We start from the raw sequence: 19517 nt of genomic DNA, 5'->3' as shown, positions 1-19517 counted from the left end.
AGCCCAGGGAGCGGCGGGCAACCTCGGAAGGAGCCAGCAGGCCCCATGGAGTTTGGTCTCCTTCCAGGAACCGAGGCCAGGTGCCAGCTGCCGGGCCAGGAGCTGCGGGGGACTTCAGAAGCCACTGGAAACCCTATTACTCCCACTTGGGTATGCAGAGGTATCTTTTTTGAAAAAAAAAAAAAAAAGATGAGAAACTGGTAGCATGAACCATGTTTGAAAAGGAAAGTTGGGGGACAGGGTGGGAAGGAACTTTCATCACTACTTTTCACCACTTATTTCAACTTAAATAGTTATGTCAAATATGCTTTCAAGTCCGTAGTCACAGGCTTAGTAAATACCAACTCCACCTCCTCCCCAAAGGCTGACGAGAGACCTCTGAGGCGGACTTGAAGTGATGTCTCATCCGTGCCCAGCCGAGCTCTGGGAAGGGGCCAGAGGGAATATCCAGAACCCTGCTGAGGAGATTCTGATGTGGAGGTTTCCTAAGTGCCTGGTCAGGCCAAGCAGTGGTGGTGACGGAAAATCCCAGGGGACTATCACTCCAGAGGGGCTGGGCCTGGCCCCACACCTCAGCAGGGGAAGCCAGAGACCACACCTTTCTTCAGAAAGGAAACCCACGTTTCCACAAAATCCACCCCGGTTTACTTTAGCTCTGAACCCACAGCAAGAACCCCGAGCATCATAAATAGCAAGACCCAGGTCACAGTGTGACTGGCTTCAGTTCTGACGTGGGAAAGCAGTCCTCAGTCAGGCAGCTGCAAAGCCAGGGTGGACAGAAAGCCACATGAAGACAGTCCCACTGGTGAGACATGGACACTCAGACCTCTCCCTGTGTTGTGAGTCACCGATTCCTGGGGCTTCAGTCTGGGCTGAAACACCTGAGAAACCCTGAGGAAGACTAAAGAGCAGTTTAGTCTTCCTCAGAAGCTGCCCGTGGAAGCCAGAAAGGAAATTCCTCCCCAAAGCCCTCTCTTCCTCTGTGCAGAGGGAGGGACGCTGCCGAGTGGCCAGTGGCGGGTGGAAGGGGACAGAAGTGCACCCACCTTTGTTATGAGACATGGCGTACAGGAGGCAGAGCACGAAGAGGGCATGGTAGTCGTCGTCCGGGCTGTCCAGGGCGTGGAAGACCATATCCAGGAAGGGTCTGGAGGAGACAGGGAGGAGCATGAGCCCCAGGCACAGATGGACATCTCCCCTCTTGTCCACTCACAGGGCGCCAGCAGACCTTGCTCTCATAGCGCTGCGCTCTGAGGCCGTACCACTGTGGGGACTCTACTATATGACCAGGTAGCACCAGGCACTGGGGAGCCTAGAACAGATGAAATGGACACTACAAATGGAAACTGCCATCTTCAGGAGAAACTGACCAGAAAAGAGACTGTCTTGTCACTCAAGCACTTTTCACCAGATGTCCTGACACTGGGAACAATGACACCAAAGTTCCAGCTCTTTGCCTTCCTGTGCCACACATCATGACTTCAAGATGATGAACACAGGGCCGCATGACACACAGTAGGACCATACGAGGGCCAGGCAACAGTGGGGACCAGCTGAAGGACGGCGACTCTCGCGCCACACTTCTTGGTTCAAATTCTGACCCTGCCTCTTCACAGTCGCAGACCCTGGGCAAGCCGCTTCCCAGCTCCCCTCTCCCATCTGGAAAAGGGCAGAACCTGCAGGGTCACTGTGAAGACCACAAAGGGGGACTCCCCGCAGGGAGCGGGGCCAGCACTGTGGAAGGGCCAACAGCGGGCAGCTGCTATCTCTACCTTTAATATCCCAAGGGCACTGCGCCCCCATTTCCTTTTGGCAGGGTACTGGCCAGGGATTCCGGGCACCGACGTTCCCTGACTGAGGAACCCACCGGGAGGTCTGTGGCCCCTGATGCTCTGTGGGTGAGCTCTAAATGGTGGCTGCAACACTGGAAATCGCACATCCCAAACGCCACCCCTTTCAAGGCAAAGACTCTTCATACAGGGATGACTCTGGATACCAGGTGGAGACCAAGAGACCAGAGCACCCGGTGAGTGACCCAGGGCACAATTAACCCCTAGAGGGTCACACAGGCCGTTATCAATCCTGAGCATCTAGAAGAGTGAGCCTGGGAGAACAGTCGCTGCGTAATCTTTCAAACTCTTTTAAATTCTGAATTCCATAAATACACATCGATACAAAATGTTAAATTAAAAAAAAAAAGAAAGAAAAAGAAACGTATACTGGCTATAGGATTTCAAATAAACATGTGACACACAAAAATTAAAAAAAAAAAAAAAAACATTTAAAGGGGACCCTGACATTTGGACTCCATGTCTCTGGAGCCCCAGATGAGGCACCAACTTTCCTATGTTAATAGTTTTGCCTTGTGTAGGTCAGGTTTCCTCAAGTTTCCAGTGATAACTTCAATACTTAAGAGCAAGAGAAAGCATAAACCATTTTTTGTAAACCATCTGCTTGAAATTTGGATTATAATTTTCTTTTGGGAATAATCTGAATAACCAAGTTCGAGAGCAGGAAGGATATGCTTTATGCAATGAAGTATTACGAGGCCACCAAGCACTGATTCATAAAGAGTACAGATGATGAAGTGGAAAAGATGCTTAGGCTTGATACTAGATGGAAAAGGAAGGATAAAGAGTGACAGGCACATTTTGCTTATCTCTTATCAGTTGTTCAGTGCCAGTTTCCTGGGAATTCTGCCTGAGAAGAGAGGGCAGAATTCCCAGGAAACTGGCACTGAATGACTGATAAGAGATAAGCAAAATGCCAATATCAGTGGCCTTTGAACATTAGGATCAGGGACAATTTTTGTTCCTTCTTATACTTTTTAAGATTTTTTTTTCACATTTTCTGAATGTATATCACTTTCATACTTTTTCATAGCTTTTTTTAAATTTAATTTTTAATTTTTTTGGTAGCAGGGACTGAACCAGGAACACTTACCACTGTGCACATGCCCAGTCCTTCTCATCTCTTAGTTTAAGATAGTCTCACTAAGTTGCTGAGGCTGGGCCGTGAACTTGCCAGCCTCCCCCTCGGGCTCTGGAGTCACTGGGATTACAGGCCTGTGCCACAACACCTGGCTTAACACTTTTTTTTTTTTTTTTTTTTTTAAGAAAAGAAACAATGTTTTGAATGTTTTTAGTTTGTTAGGTCCTTTACTTAACCCTGAATTCAGACAGAGCCCATAATTATACAAGAAATATAAGAATAGTTCCACTTTCTACTATGCTGTATCTTTGGGCAAGTAGGTCAATGTCAAGATTCACTTTATGATCTGGAGAACAAGTAGCCATCTTCCCCCACTCTCAGCATGCTCCTGCCTCAGCGCTGGGAAGTGAGGAAAGAGGGCTGTCTCAGTCTCTGACAAGTGGCAACTCAGTATTTCTGTAAAACAGACACAATGCTCCACCCTGGCCAGTCTCTCCATGGAGGAGCAGGGACCTGGCCCGAAGCTTCCCAGGTCTGCAGATGGCCTGACTCACGGCGCTGAAGCCTTTCCACTAAAATTCAGGGGAAAAAAGTATCAGCCTCAACATTCAAGCATTCTGATCGGCTTCTTACTGAAGGGGAGCAACATACAGGTATTTTTTTCTTTAGAAAAGCTACAAAATTATGATATTAAGCAAAGTATATGCCTCTTTTGTTTCCACATATTAGAACCTCAGAAGCAAACACAGCCTCACAGCACTCACTTAAAAGCTGCAGGTAATGTTCTCCTTAGTTTCCGCCTCTCCTCCACCACTAGTCACTTAGGTTTCCAGTTATGCACATTCTAACCAGGGCTATGCCAACCATCAAAGCTTGTCCCTAACTTCTGTGCTTAGAATGGCTTCCCGAATTCTCAGAGCTTCAGGAGCTACGTGTTGTGTTGTTGTTGTTGTTAGCAGATTAAAAAGGTCTTTATAAGTCGTAACAATTGTACACTCACACTGAACATATTCTAATGGTTTCTTGTTTAACAAAAACTAAAAATGGTTCTCCTGCACATCTGATAAAAAAAAAAAAAAAAGAAATCCCGTCTGTTAGGTAACTGAAACATGTGTCACGTAGAGCTGTGGAGGGGAAAAAATCCGTGGGCTCCCACTCGTCACCGTCAGCTGGCTGAGTAAACAGGACGGGGCGAGCACTCGAGACCCCGCTCAGGCAGTGACACGTGGTGTGCATACGGAATCTGCAGGGAGCTAGCAGAGGGTTGCTTGGTGAGGAAGGAGTCACCCGTGAAACAAAGAAGCCCTCCTAGCAGTGCAGTGAAGACCCTTCTGTAAGGGTGGCCCAAGATTTAAGGAGATGTAACTTCACAGACCAGCACTGAAATGACCGATGGGGCCAAGCTCAACGGTGGGCAGCAGCACTGGACCACGCTGGCTGAGTCCTGAGGCAGCCCTCTGGATGGTGGTGAATGAATGATCAGGGAGACCTCCCGAGAGCTGCAGGGGTGAGGTGTGCTGGGGGGGGCGGGTGCCGTATGCTGGCCCTCCTCTCTCCAAGGGGTGAGGTCCAGGGCCCCTGACCTCCCTGCCGCCCTGCTCCTCCTTCCTGAGCCGAGCCACACACACCTGCTCCACTGCACGCCCGCAGAGCACGTGGCCGCAGCGCTCTTCTCCTCGTCGGTGGTGTTCTGCTCCTGCAGGGAGGAGCTGGCGGCCAGCTCCGAGAGCTTGCGCTCCATGATCACCATCTCGATCTCTGCAAGAGACGTGGAGACTGATGAGCCCAGAGGGCTTTACAGACCTAGAAGCGTAGACATAAGCACGTTAGAAAATAAGCATGCGCACATCACTCCTAACAGGTCAAGCAGATGTTCAGCAGCTCAGCACCAGCACCAGGCTGGGGAGAAGCAGGACGGCCAGAACCGTTCACCTTGGCAACACCAGGAAACATGACCCTAATTTGGACAACAAAATACTGTTTGCAATCACTTATTTTATTTCATGATTTTAAAAAGGCATTTTACTTTATCGATACCACATTTCCTTCCCAAAGGATCTGCGGCAGCTTAGAAGACAGGACATGTGGTTACAAAGACCTGACCAACCCACGGCAGCGTGTGAAGCTGCTGACCGCACACAGGAGCTATGTCCTCCTTTCCGCTCTCCTTCTGGAAGGCACCGGGAGGCTAGGAACCTCGTTTCACATTTTCCCCAAGTAAATCAGAGTGGTGTATAGCAACGACTTAAGCATGATGTGCATTTCTGTTTTCAGAAAAAGCTGGGGACCTCTAGAGAAAAACATCTGGGACTAAAGGTGGACAGCTGGGCTTCCAGGGGTCCCTGCCATAGGACCTCCTTGTGAGGACAAGGACTTTCTCAGCCAGTGTCTGCACGCAAGTACAGACCGCTTCCCCCATAACAGGAGACGTGCTGGGGAGGGGGAGACGAGATGGGGAGACGAGATGGGGAGGGGGAGACGTGCTGGGCAGAGGGAGACGAGATGGGCAGGGGGAGACGAGCCGGGCAGGGGGAGACGAGATGGGGAGGGGGAGACGAGATGGGGAGGGGGAGACGAGATGGGGAGGGGGAGAGAAACCTGGGCTATTTCCAGGGGCTGAGTGAGCACACCTGGGCTCCCCCGTGGCCCCAGCCCCAGGCCTCCTAGCTGGCCTCTGCATCCTTCCTTGGTCCCCTTGTTTTCTCCACACCAACCTGAGGGATTTTTAAATGGGAATTAGCTGATGTCAGTCTCTGCTCTGAAACTCCTGGTGCCTGTCCACCCTATTCCGGGTGAAATTCACATGGCATCCCGGCTGGCCCCTCCACCTCCGCCCTGTGGGCACCCCATGCTCCGGGTGAGCCAGCTTTCTACTGCATCTCAATGCCCTAAGCTTCTTGTGCCCCAGGGTCTTTGTACAGCCCTTCCCTCTGCCCGAGAGGCTCTTGCCCTTGGTCTTCTCTGCACTGGTGTGACTCAGTCACGTCCTCTGACACTCAACTCAAATGTCGTTTCCCCAGATGTCCTTTCCGCTTGCTTTTCGTTTATTCCTTTTAAATGATTAGCTGCATATTTTACTCAGATTTCATTTCTTTTTCCCAACTTTTTTTTTTTTAAGTTTTAAATGACCACAAGACCTTTATTTTATTTATTTTTATGTGGTGCTACAGATTGAACCCAGTACCTCACACATGCTAGGCAAGTGCTCTGCCCTGGCCCGGGTCCCCAGCCCTCCTCTGTGGTAGGGTCCCTCCTAGCTTAAGTTGTCAGGGGTAAATCCTCCAGGCCTGACACTTTCTCAGACTTTCCTTGATCTCGAGACTTTAAGAAGTCCCCCATCCTGGGTTGACCTGATGCTTTTCTGACAATTGACTGAGGTGAGGTTTGGGAGAGGAAGATGACAGAGAAGTGTGCTGCTCACAGCGTCGTCTCCAAGGGACACACCAGCAACACGGCTGAAGAGGCTGACGTTGCTGCTGCGCGTTTAACAAGCTAACATTCATCAGTGTCCCCACTGCCACGTTCCTTTCCTCCCTTCCTTACCACGCTTACAGAGTGGAGCTGTGTTCTACCTCCTTGGGTGTCCACATAAATGATCTGCAGTAATTCTACCCAGGGGATTTGTCCTCTCTACCTTTCCTTTGATTTTACTAGATTTATAACTACCTGGATTTTATATTATCTGTTTTTTCCATTGTTTACTATCAGTGGACTGAGGCTTCGCAGGAGAAGCCATCCCATCTGTCCTGTTCCTCCTGTATCTCTAGAGCCAACCCAGGGGCTGGCAGAGCACAGGTGCACAATGACTCTCTCTTGAGGGGACATATGGATGGCTGCACTGACGGAGCCCAGGGAAGTTTTGGCAGTCAGCAGGGCAACGTGTCACTGTGGCTGTGACGTGTGGCAGGGGCGGTCCACAGCTGATTCAGATCCGTGATGAATGTGCACACAGTTTTCTTCCGGGAGACATCTGACCCCACCACTCTTCCCGGACTCTTAGTGAGACTGTGCGTGCAGCCCCCGGGGAGTGCAGGCCACACACCTGCCCTGGGCCGGGTCTCTGGGAGGCCCACTCTCCAGAGTACCCTGCCCTTTTGATCTGAAGGCAGATCCAAAGATAAGAGGCTCCCACGGGGTGGTCCCCATTACACGCTGGGAGCCAAGAGTGACTTTTAAGTGGTCTCTGGACAAACTTTCTGTCTATATAGTTTCAGAGGGTTTTTTTTTTTTTTTGGATGGGCATTTTAAGAAAATTCTAGCCGTACAGAAAATCATTCTTTGGTGCATATTAATACACTGAGTGAGGGTAAATTTAAGGAAAAGCCAATTCAGAGAAAGCTGGGTCAGCAGCAGTCCAGGCAGTGCAAGCACAACAGCTCCTCGCTCCCTGCACACTCCTGGCCCAGGTGCCCACGGCGCCCGGCCACCCCGGCTTCTCCAGTGGGGTCGGCTGCCCCAGGGGGTTGCAAGATGACTCACTAGCTAGCAGCTCCTTTTACCGTTTGAACTGTCCTCATCCTTAACATGGCTACTTTGTGTGTTTTAAGCCATACAAAGGATTAGCACAGTGATACAAATATGTATAATTTACCATAAATAAACGTATATGTTCTTGGGAGATGCAGGCTTAAATCTTATATGGTTTGCATTTACTGATAAAGCATGCCATCAAGGACATCGGAAGTCTACCCGGGAAACTGTGAAGCCAGCCTCCTGCTGACCGCTGACCTCACCAGCCACCACAGGCCCATCTCCCCTGGGCTTCAAGTTCACTTCCCCAGGCACAGCCCTGCCCCTCCTGGCGGACATGGTGGGAACGCAGTTCCCGGGACTCTTCAAGATCACAGCAGCGAGCCCCCGTCCCTGGTGAAAAGGCCAAGCCTCCACGACAGGCCGTCCTCCTTTCATCTTTTAATCTCCCTGGACTACACCAGAAGTCTGGAGCAGAGAAGTCCATCTGTCCAGGGCTTGTCGGTTTTTTTTAAAGCAGCTCAACCTTTGTATTTCTGTAGAGCTGGGGAGGGAGCCCAGGGTCTCACACATGCTGGGCAAATGCACAACTGAACACAGCCTCAGTCCCTCCATGTTAATTTGAATGACAGCTTTGCAGGGCTTGCTGCCATGACGGCAGGTAACAGCAGGCTGCTCCAGGTGAAAGCTGGTGGATGCCTCAGGCCCCTTTTTGGAATCCTGGGGTTTCACAAAAATCTGCCTGAAAACCACCGGTTTGGTCCAAACCTGGACACTGTTCTGAGGAACAGCGCCCGGATGTGCAGTGGCTCTTGACACAGCTTCATGTGTGGCAAAGCCGGGACTGTCCCCACCCCTCACCCCTAAAAATGCAGGGTGAAAGCTAAAACTAGCCCCCTTGAGCCACATCACGCCCTGGCCCAGGACAAGGCTCTCTCCACACAAATGGAGGTCTGTAAATCTCAGCTGTGCCCCTAGCGCTCCCAGGGCACCCCACCCTCGCCCTCAAGCCAGCAGAGCTGTGGAAGGAGCTGTTGCACTCAGATCAGTTTCCAGATGAGGGAGATCAGTTCTCCAAATGCCCAAAGGTTCGTTCCCGCCCCATTTGCTTTTTTAAAAATGTTTTATTTCTGGTTGTAGATGGATACAATACCGTTGTTTTATTTATCTGTCATTTACTTATTTATTTATTTATGTTTACGTGGTGCTGAGATTCGAAGCCAATGCCTTAAGCGTGACAGGCAAGTGCTCTACCACTGAGCCCCCCCCCCTTTGAACAATGCTATTCGCTACTCTTAAGGTGCCAGATCTCACCTACGGGTGGAATGCTACCTAGTGCAGAAGTGGCAGGTAGGAGGTGTGCGAGGAGAGGTTCTCCCCAGATTCTCACTGCTCTGAAAGGGACACCACAGCCATCTTTAGAGGAGGATGCTGAAGAGGACCAGCCTGGCTGATGATTTAGGGTCTTGACGAACCCCTTGCCATGCCGCACCAGGTCTGGCGTGGTTCTGTGCTGCCTTTTGGGCCCCTCCTCACACCTGTCCCTGCCGACACTGTCCCTGTGCTGGTGCAGCCCAGCTTTCCTCCCAGGGGCCACGTGCCACACTTCTGCCACCAAGGAGCATTCAGTGGGCTCATGTGGACTGATTTCCACAGGGACCTGGGGCTGATGACGGACCCTCAGAAGGGTCTACCTGACCTCGGTCGCAGGGTGAGTCACTTCTGCTTTGGAGCGTGGGGCTGCAGCGTGACCTAGCCCCGCACCTCCACACGTTTGCCTGCATGCTCTCTATCCTGCAGGTGCACTGCCTGCACAGCTTGTTTGATCATTTTATTCAGCTGTCTTTTTCCACTTAAATGCAGTTTAAAAGAAAAGTTTAGATCACTATTCCAACCTTCAACCTAGCAGACCCACGAGGAGCAATTCTTCTGGTAGATCCACCTTCAACAACAGGAAAATGCATGTGTACAAGGGTGGTTAATGCAGTATTTTTATAACCCCAAAAAACTGGAAAGTCCCTAAATGTCCTGCAAAAGAGGTCGGTACACGCACAGTGCAGCTGTTAAAGGAACGGGGAAGAGCCCTGTGGAGGGACAGAGAGACTTCCAGAGCTACTGGTGAGCAGAAGGCACACACGGCCCATGGCCCTGTGGGCAAGCTGGGCACGAACACCAGCCACCTCGACACACTCGTGCTCACAGACAGAAACAGAAGACAGACTGCAGACAAAGAGGGGGTGAGACGGCAGGCGTGTGGGAGGGGCACACTCCTTCAACACACCTTTTTGCACAGTTGTGTTTGTTTTATACACTTTCACAGTTTTATATTTTGTAATATGTCCCATCTCGGTCTTCTGAAAGGACCAAAAAGCAAAGACATTCCAGTAGCAATGAGAACACGTGGTGCCAGGTCTTTCAACTGCCCATTGAAAGGACAGAGGCTTTCCAGAGACATGGCTAATGGCAAGAGTGAGCAGACGAGGTGCAAGATGAAGTGCAGATCTCCACAGGCCAGGAAGGCAAGGGGGCTCACCACAAGGACACACAGCCAGCTGGAAAGGTCCCCATGGGCCTAGTCTGGGGCGACTTAAACACCAAAATCATTAAATAGAGTAATGAAATATAAACCATTAAAAAGATGAAGACCATGACCTTAAGAAGTAAATAAGAGAAGATGGGACCTCGCACAACACAGTGACCAAGGCAGACTTTCCAACACGGAGAGCAGTCTGCTGCTGCAGAGCCGTCACTCTGTGATTGTCACGGTGAAGACTGGGTCAGGGGAGAACCATCAACGGATGTCAAAGCTAAGCAGGAATTGTGAAGAGCTGCATTATCTCAAACTGTCCCCCAGGACTGCTTACTAGTTGTAAAAAAAAAAAAAAAAAGAGAAAATTATTACGTAGTAGGGAAGCTTGCAACACATTAACCAGGTGACCAAAATGAGCATCACCAGAAAAGACAGAAGGATACCAGGTGCCTCCTGATGTGACACCCTGAAAGGACACGGGCATCGCTCCAGCCAAGCCTGCAGGACCACAGTCTAATCACAGGAAACGTCAGGCCTCACGGCACAAAGGAGCAGAGGGGGTCTGCAGTTTTCAAAAAAGTCGGCACTGGGGCTGGGGCACAGGTCACCTTAGCACATGACGCGTATGCAGGGCCCTGTGCTCTATCCCCAGCACAAAGGGAAACAACTCCACAGAGAGAGACGCCAGGGCCGGGCCGGGCTGGAGGTAAGAGGCTAGAGACTCGACAAGGGCAGGCACCACCAACCTGGACTCCCACACACACCACTAGAACACGGAGAGAAGGGAGGACGAGGGAGCCGTGACTGTGGTGCAGAACGGCGACACCGTACCCAGCCAACGCACGCTGACACTTTAGGAGAAAAGGGACAGGATGGACGTCACTTGTTCCTCGAACAAGCAGGTGGAGGGGTGTGCGCCGAGAGCACTAGAGTCAGGCCGTCGACCTTCTGCTCTGCATCCCTCGGTGCCGTGTGAGTGTTTGTAGGAACAATACCTGTGTATTACTTCTTTAATCACTAAGATCAGCACAAATATTTCCATTTCAAAAACAAAACACGAAACCAGAACAGCAACAGACAAGCACCGTAGGAGTCCACCTAGGTGAGGTCCCGAGTGGAAAGTCTAGGAGATGGAAAGTAGAGCGGTGGCTGCCACAGGCGGGGGCAGAGGATGGGGCATCCGTTGGGTACAGAGGTTCAGTTGTGCAAGAAGAGAGTTCCGGAGAGAGACGGTGGTGACAGATTCATAACCCTCGGGCACCACTGCACACTTAAAATGGCTAAGACGGCCAACCTGACGTTGGACGTGTGTCTTAAAAGGCAGCAAAGCCCCACCTCTCAACCGGCCGTCCGGGCAGGGCCGTGCAGGCCAGAAGAGGCCCAGGGGCCTTGGCACCCACGGACAATGACTTCTGCCTCGTGATGTGACGGCTCTGGTGCCCTCCTCGGCCTCCCCCATCACAGCACAACCCGGCAACTCTCCCAGGGGGACATGTTCTAACCTGACTAGCATTTGGTAGATGAAGTGCTTGTCAGGGACGTGGCAGCCATGACCTCCCAGTGGCCTTTGAATTTACAAATTCAAGGATTTCTCAGTCGGCCTCTGGATACTATACACCAGGAATCGCAGCGAGATGACAATGGAAGAGGGAAGGGAGAGCGGAAGGGGCCTTCCGAAGAAGGCTGGGGAGGGAGGATGAAGTGCTAGTTACCCCAGAATTAAGAGGAGGACTGCGTGCTGTTGGCTGGCTCTGGAGCAGTTTCAGGAAACAAATGGTCCCTGACAGTAAGTGTGTTTGCTTGCGCTGAGAGTACGGGAGACCCTTCCTTTGCTTCTTAGAGTCTCCGACTGAGCAGGGGACTGGACTGAGAACGGTCTCTGGGAAGCTGTTCTTACGAGTGATCCTAGTTCACCTTCCATCTTCCGCCTCACTCCAGTTAAATCCACTGCAGGAGCTGACACCCACGGCTCCATATCATGCCGGGCCCACTTCTCCCCCCATCTTCCCACTCTGTCACACACTCATACCCACATGCTTCATTTACTAGTGACAGATCCCCATGGCAACTGCCTGGGGATCTAGGCACAGAACCCACCCAACCAGTCCCAAATGCCCCTTCAGTTCTTCACCCTGTCCTGCATCTTGGCCAGGGTTCCAACACAGTGTCCTTGAACCTTAAGCTAAAACCTGTGGGGTGAATGCTCTATGACAGCCTGAAGCCTGGGCATGAGATAGCCCCCTCCACAGGTGGAGAAGCACAGAGAAGGCAATGCCTAGCCCAGAGTCACCGAGCTGCACAGGGGCAGGGCTGGGATTCAGACCCCAGCTTCCCGACAGTCCCTGGCTCGCTCAATCAGAATGCCACCAGTCTTCACCAGGTGAGCCGGCAATGAGGTAAGGTTCCATTTAACTCTAGTGGAGACTTGAAGAAAAAAGAAAGATGCAAAGCTGGGGGTCCAAATTTGCAGGGACCCTGAGTTCCAATGGGCCTGGCAGGTCCAGTCATTCCAGCTGCTTCTCTCCATGCCCTTTCTGGAGTTCCAGGAGAAGAGAAGCCCGCGCAATGGACTTCCGCCTGGTCCATGGCAAAAGAGCCAAAGCCAAGCCCTGCTGGTGGAACAAGAAGTTCACAGGATCCAACCTCTTGTCTCAGATGTCCTCTGAGGTTACTACTCTGAGTAAATCCCAAACGAGAGAACTGTCCTTTCAGACTGAAGGGTGACTAAGAAATGAGCCAGCACCCTGGGATGCTGGGCTTCCTGGACAGCGTGAACACTCTGTTAGCTACAGGGACCAGGACATCTCTTTTCTTCTTTTAATACTCGATTTCTGCAAATTTAGGGGCCCTGTGATTTCTTGCTTTCACAATGAGTCCCTTGTTACTTGGGGCCTGAGGTAGAGCACATCTCTTTGCAAACTGGGGATGGAGTGGACGGGCCAGGGTGCACATTCACCTCACACAGCATCCGCGTCTGGGCGCAAACGTGGAGGAGGTGTGAATTCTGGGTGCTACCATTTAAAAAACACATTAATGCCACATTCAAATCAGGTCATGGCAAAACTGAACCTCGTAACACATGCCTGTTTTACGCTGTCTTTTTTTTTTTTTTTTAAGAGAGAGTGGGAGGGAGGGAGGGAGGGAGGGAGAGGGGGAGAGAGAGAGAAAATTTTTTTAGTATTTATTTTTTAGTTCTTGGTGGACACAACATCTTTGTATGTGGTGCTGAGGATCGAACCTGGGCCACACGCTTGCCAGGCGAGCGCGCTACCGCTTGAGCTACATCCCCAGCTCCTTACGCTGTCTTTTTAAGTAAAGATTTCACTACTAGAATGGGGGTGGCAGAGATGGGCGGTTAGTGCCAGTATCTCTTTAAGAGACTCCTGAGTCCGTCTGTCACAACCAGATTGTCAACCATCTGTTAGAGATCCAGGGACAATGAAAGAAGCTTGCTAGAGAAGAAATAACATGGAGAAGAAAATAAGCCACATACCCACCTCAACACAGGAAGGAGAGAGGAGACGGACATCAGAGGGGCAGGGAGTGCCCAGAATGTAGTGGGCCTTCTGGGGGAGACTCTGCTGTTTCTTCTGGCCCTACACCCATGCCCCTGGCTTCTGAGGAACACAATTTATCAGAGGAGCCACAGTAGGATAGACACCTGTCCCAGGCCTGGCTACCCTGTCCTCTGGTTTGCCACATGAATGAGCGGCACCCGTGGGCCTGACCGCCTTCCAAGTCACAGCAATTAACAGCTGTGGGGGTTGTCCAAACTCCAGTCTAAGGAGAGACACTGACCACCTGCACCTTCAAACACAGCGGAACTGAGAGACACACACGGGACTCGGAAAGCTCCAGAGTGGAAGTGCTGCTGCCTAGGAGGACGAAGCCGTGAACGCGTGTTAATGCACGTGAGTCCAGGGGGAGATGGCAGGACCACCGCATTCTGGAATGATTCATATGTTCAAGAAATTAGGAAGGCAGCAAAACTGATGGGGGCGTCACCAAGGGTGTCGTCACCCAGCTGAGCTCTGGAGTCAGCATCATCTGACCATTCGAAGCCTGTGGGGAAATTTCTGGCTCATCTGGCACAATGTAGCCAAGTAGCCTCCTGGAAGCCTGTTTTGGGGGCTGGTGAAACTCTCCTCTGTGCCCTCCCATCCCGGCAGTCCCAGCGTGCTGAGCTGGCTTGCCATCCCCGTTTGCAGGGACTGGGCCACCCCGCTGAGTAACTGATTATGCTTTGGGGGCCAAGCCTGCCCTGTCCATAGCCCTGTTAGTCAGAGCCAAGGGCTGGCGAGACAGCATCCCTTAAAAGTACTGGAACAAAGGCAGGAGCATCTTTCCAAGACAAAATGGAAAAGAACACAGTGTACAAACCGAGGTGAAGTGTCCGTTTCCCCCCAGTGTGGCTATCCGGTGATGGCTAAACCAAGAGGTGAAACAGACAACTTTCTTCCAAGTTAAAAAAAAAAAAAAATCACAAGATGACCCAAATAAGCAAATACAGATGGCTTGCTTTGTGTCTGCCCCTCAACCTCCCCTCCAAAGTGACATTTGTTGGCAAAGGTTCCCCATACTACACACTTTAATCAGAAACCAAAGCCGGCCAGAGGTCCCAGTCTCAGAAAGGGATCTGGGTGGCACCAGGGTGACCTGCAATCATTGCATTCACTGACAACTGCTAAGAGAATCACAGTGGGGCCGTCGGGGTGGGGCCAGCGCCGTGTGTTCTAGTTGCAGGATCACAGGCGACCGCCAAAGACCCTGCGCTCCCAGCACTGCTTCAGCAAGGGGCTGTGGCACAGCTTCGGCCACCCTGGACTGGAGGCTGGGGGAGCTGGCGTTGGTGTCGGTGGCAGGAATGTGCCCCCACCCCAGCAGACCACAGCCAGGCGGCCAAGAGGGGGCTGCCTTTCTCCCGGGAGGCTGCGTTCTTCCCTCCAGCAAACAGAGCTCTCCCCACGGCCACCAAGTACAGAGTCCCATCACCCCTCCCCCAGGGCCTGGGCCACAGCCAGAGGCCCCATCTGTGTGGCTGTGAGCCTGGTCCATGACACAAGTAACTGGCCCACTCTGTGTACTTGACCCCAGAGGAGATGCTCTCCAGTTCAAAGGGTTCAGCATTTAAACAAGAGTGAGAAAAGAAAGCAACCCAACCACCCGCCAGGCAAGGGGGACGCGTGCTCGGGCCAAGCGCATACCCACCAAGCAGCGCACCTCGCTCCAGACAGATGGGGCTGCTAAAAGCTCAGGGGGAGATTTTGTGGACTGAATTTGACTATGGGACTCCAAAAAAATTATAATCTATTAAAAGTATATCATCTCATTAGACCCCTCTCTTTCTTCCACTGTGTACTAGGCACAAACCATTATTCCAAATTATCTGGGAGAAGAACAGTAGCAATGACGATGGAGATGACAATAATGATGGGTCATTAGCAGCAGTGAACCCTCTTTCAGCATCAGGGACAGAGAACGGTTCTGAACAGATCAGATGTGCTACTTTTTTTTTTTTTTCTTTGTGTGGTGCTGGGAGTTGAGCCTGGAGCCCTGCCCAAGCTAAAGCAGACACTCCACACTGAGCTACGTCTCACTAAACTGCTCAGGCTGGTCTTGAACTTGAGATCCTCCTGCCTCACTCTCCTGAGCTGCTGGGATACAGCCTGTATGGCTGCGTGAGTTCTTTTGATTCTCAGAGTCACACTGCAAAGCAGACACTATTTGTGACCCTCTTTTTACAGATGGGAGACCTTGCTCCAGGTTTCCCACTCCATGAGGTGGACTTGCGCTGGATCTGCTGTGACACAGCCCACAGCTGGCTCCAAACAGCTGGACTGTCCAGAACGAGGTGCACTGGTGGGCATCAGAGAGGAACAGAGGTGTCCATGGACATACACTAGGGAGCAGAGTAGCAGAGAGGACCCAGCCAGCGGCAGCCGGGGCGGGTGGCGCAGAGTGGTGCGGCTGGGGACTCACCTTCGTTCTCCCCACTCGTCTTCGCGCCTTTGGAACCACCCTCTGTACCTTTAGCCTTCTCGGCGTCTTCCTGGGCATCCTCGGCGGCCCCCTTCTCCTCGTCTTCCTCCTCCCCAACGTTTTTGTAGTTGGGTCTCTTTTGCACCCGCCTCTTGCCCTTGTGCTTGTTCATCTCAAGGGACCGCTCCAGGGACTCAGTGGGTTTAATGAAGCACCGAATGCTGGGCTTGGCCTAGGAGTCCAAGAAAGGAACCCATTAATTGGAACACTGGGATCTGGATGGATGTTTGCAATCTGCTCCACAGTTTCTGCCTCCTTAACAACAAATGCTACTTCCTCGTCTAGTATTATGACTAATATTGTTACCATCATCAAAAAATCAAAAATAGCACCAGTTGCCATTTACTGCTCACTATCCCCATCAGAAATGCTGTGTTTCGCCAGACCAGCTCACACTTCCACGTGTCTGCCGTACACAAGCTGCTCTACGGCTCTGATTGTGTTGCCTCATTTAAACTGAATGACACCCCTTAAGAGAGTGCAGTTGTCCTCATTTTAGAGATAAGGAAGACAAAGGTCAGAGACACTAAGTGATCTACCCAAGGTTACAGAGCCTGGCGGCAGCTGAGCTGAAATCTAAACACATACCATCTGCACAACCTGCGTCTTTGCTACATACAGCACAATGACACTGCCACGTCTAAGTAAATCTTTGTTTTATACAAATGTGTGTGTGTGTGTGTGTTGTAGATGGACACAACATCCTTATTTTACTTATTTATTTATCTATTATTTTTTACGTGGTGCTGAGGATTGAACCTAGTGTGTCACTCAGGCTAGGCAAGCGCTCTACCACTGAGCCCCAAACCCAGCCCAGTAAGTTCCTTTTAAAAGAAACTGTCTCTCACTACAGGAAAGGTACATCAACCTGCCTCACTGTTGTGAAAATAGACAACAAAAGACAAGGCGAGGCTCCCTGGAGGCAGCCATGTGCCGGCTCTCCACAGGAGGGCGCTCCCTAGCATCAGTGACACAAAGGTGTCCTCTCTTCCCAGAGGACACAGGGCCCTCACAGAAAATGAGGGAGGCCCCTGTCACCTATAATCCACACCCCATTCTCCTGTATCGCGATCTCCCTAACCACCACGACACAGTCCATTTCAAAGCTGAGAAAATAGAGGCCTGAGAGGCTCAGCAACCTGCCCAATGACAGCTGCCACTCAACTGCAGAGCCTGATTCTGATCCCAGGCCGCTCGACTCCAAAGCCCAAGCCTTGCCTAAAATAGCACCGTGTCGTCGGAAACTCAAACCCAGGTCTCAGCTTAGTATTCTTTTAAAAATATACGCATATAGATGGGCACCGTGGCACCTGTAGTCCCAGGCTCAGAGACTGAGGCAGGAGGATGGCTCAGGCCCAAGAGTTTAAGGCCAGCCATGGATGACATAGCAAGACCTTAAAAAAAAAAAAAAAAGGAAAAACATATACATGCAAATTAACCATGTCTAGAAAGGAGTTAAGATGAAAGGAAATTGATTTTTAGAGCAGGATTTTGATTGAAATGTTTTTCCCTTTCTAAACTCTGGGTAAGGTTCAGACATCATTTTGTCATTAAGGAAAAAAAAAATTTGGAATACACTTTTTCATTATCTTGATGTGGATTATCCATCTTACGAACGTACCCCAAAGAGAAACCGTTTGTATTCCAGGGGCACTATACCTTGTCAATGAGTGGTCTGTGCTCAAGGCACACAGATTAATTTCAATAACACTCAAAACAAAACCCAACTGAGAGCTAAATTAGCATCCAAATCCAAACATTCATTTTTATTTACCCACTTTGGATTAGTCAACCACAAAAATGACAAATAAATTGAGACATGGTTCTTCTGTCCAGGAAACCCAGATAGCATATTACAGATGCCAACAACCAAGAGGCCAGAGATGACAGCATTCAGAGCGTGCACTCCTTGACAGACAGCACCCAGAGCCCTCTGAGGACGCTGTGGGACCGAATGCAGCCCTGGGTGCCCCTCACCCTCTCCTGACCCACCGGTGAGGCCCCAGGACTAAGACTAGATTCCTCCCATCACCACCTACTCCCTGAGAATTTCAGAGCAGGCCATGCAATGGTCAGAGCTTGTAGACACAGAAAACCAAGGCCAAGTGCACAGCAACCCCCTGCCCCCAGTGAGAGGAACAGAAATTCACACGGATGGATGAAGAAGCCCTTCCCGAGCCCTGTGTAGACAGGACTGTACAGAACAACTGGAGGAACAGAGGGAAGTGAAGCAGGGCTTGGGGCCATCAGAGTGGCCCAACCCCAGACCAGCTGCCCAGTCACCATCTGTGTCTGAAATATGTAGCGAATCATTCTGACCTTCTAGAACTAAATGAAAACGTGGACATAAAGTCTTCAGGGTTGGGATGTGGCTCAGTGGTAGAGCATTTGCCTTGCATATATGAGGCCCTGTTTTCAATCCCCAGCACTGAAAAAAAAAAAAAAAAGGAAAATCCCCCAGAGAGTGGTGAAACAGTGATAATCCCAAGTGACAGTTACCACCTTCTTTTCTCTGCCTTTATCAAGAAGAAAAAAAATAGACTGTAAAAATGAATTTCAGAACTTTCCAAAAGGATTTGTTTTTCTTGATGATCAGGTGTTTGGGCGGAGGGGAAGATAGGCTTTCTGGGGGAAATTTCAGATCTTTAAAAATGAAACCACCCTGTAAATAGCTGGAAATAATCTAAAGGTCCATCGACTGGGGCGTGGTAAGGAAATTATGGTCCGTCCATCCATAGATAAGAGATCCACGTGGATGTTAAGAAGTCGGAGGGTTTCTGTTCCTGAGTGGACTGATGCGGAAACGGAGCCAGGGTGAACAGGCAAGAACAGGCATGCGGTGAGGTCCCTTCAGGAGAGCTTTTCAAAGACTACACACAGTGACGTACGCACAGCTGTTCCTAGAAAGAGGCGTCAGAACGTGACATTTCACCTCTGGGGAGAGAGAAGTCAGCACTGGGTGCACACACCACACAAGCACTGTGTTTTTTCATTTGGTGTGAAATTTCTGATCATGTACACACAGTGTCTTTTCTTTTTTAATTTGACAGTGGTTAGCTGGACATTGGGTTTTGTGCTAGTTTTGTTTCCTTTTCATTCTTCTGTATTTAAGAAGCTGGCATTTCCCCCTTAATAAACATACAGTCACTGTAGAGAAGCTAGTGCCACTTGGCTGGGAATGGAGGCAGAGACCTGTGACCGTTCCTGCTCACAGGAAACACAGGGGCCCTGAGCTCAGAGGGCAGCTTCTGGAGTTGGGGCCAGCTAAGAGTCACGTATGGAATTTCGATGGTGGCCCCAGGGCCTGACTGCTCCCTGTGGGGCCTGCACCTGCCTACTGGTTGCGGCTGCCCTCCCCAGCCTCACACTCCTGCAGCCCAGGCTTTGGGCCTGGCTTTTTAAAGACAAACACTCTGGGAAAGGTCACTCCTCAGGCAGTGCCCAAGGCCTCTCAAGGAATGCGGGATGGATGGGGATCAGGGAGCACGCTCTACAGCGGCAGGGACAAGGGTCAGGAGGGACAAGCAAGGCCTGGGAGCCAGGGTGG

The 19517-nt window shown here is 50.9% G+C and overlaps 1 protein-coding gene across 5 annotated transcripts in view; it reads right to left on the bottom strand.

Annotated features, from left to right (window-relative positions):
* The window catches only part of Clec16a (C-type lectin domain containing 16A), a 176269-nt gene that overhangs the window by 113208 nt on the left and 43544 nt on the right, over window positions 1–19517 (bottom strand). For 4 of the 5 annotated variants that reach the window (XM_078024644.1, XM_013359513.4, XM_078024645.1 and 1 more), the window contains exons 10-12: window positions 15911–16142; window positions 4560–4689; window positions 1047–1147 (exon numbers count right to left, since the gene is read on the bottom strand). In XM_078024644.1, coding sequence (XP_077880770.1) covers window positions 1047–1147; window positions 4560–4689; window positions 15911–16142 — 463 coding nt within the window. The remainder of the gene's footprint in view (window positions 1–1046; window positions 1148–4559; window positions 4690–15910; window positions 16143–19517) is intronic. The other variant, XM_005327182.5, reaches the window with a different exon arrangement.

Source organism: Ictidomys tridecemlineatus, chromosome 10 (assembly GCF_052094955.1).
Source record: "Ictidomys tridecemlineatus isolate mIctTri1 chromosome 10, mIctTri1.hap1, whole genome shotgun sequence".
Classification (NCBI taxonomy): Eukaryota; Metazoa; Chordata; class Mammalia; order Rodentia; family Sciuridae; genus Ictidomys; species Ictidomys tridecemlineatus.
Note: the sequence above shows the minus strand (reverse complement) of the source record. Positions and strands in the feature narration are given on the sequence as shown.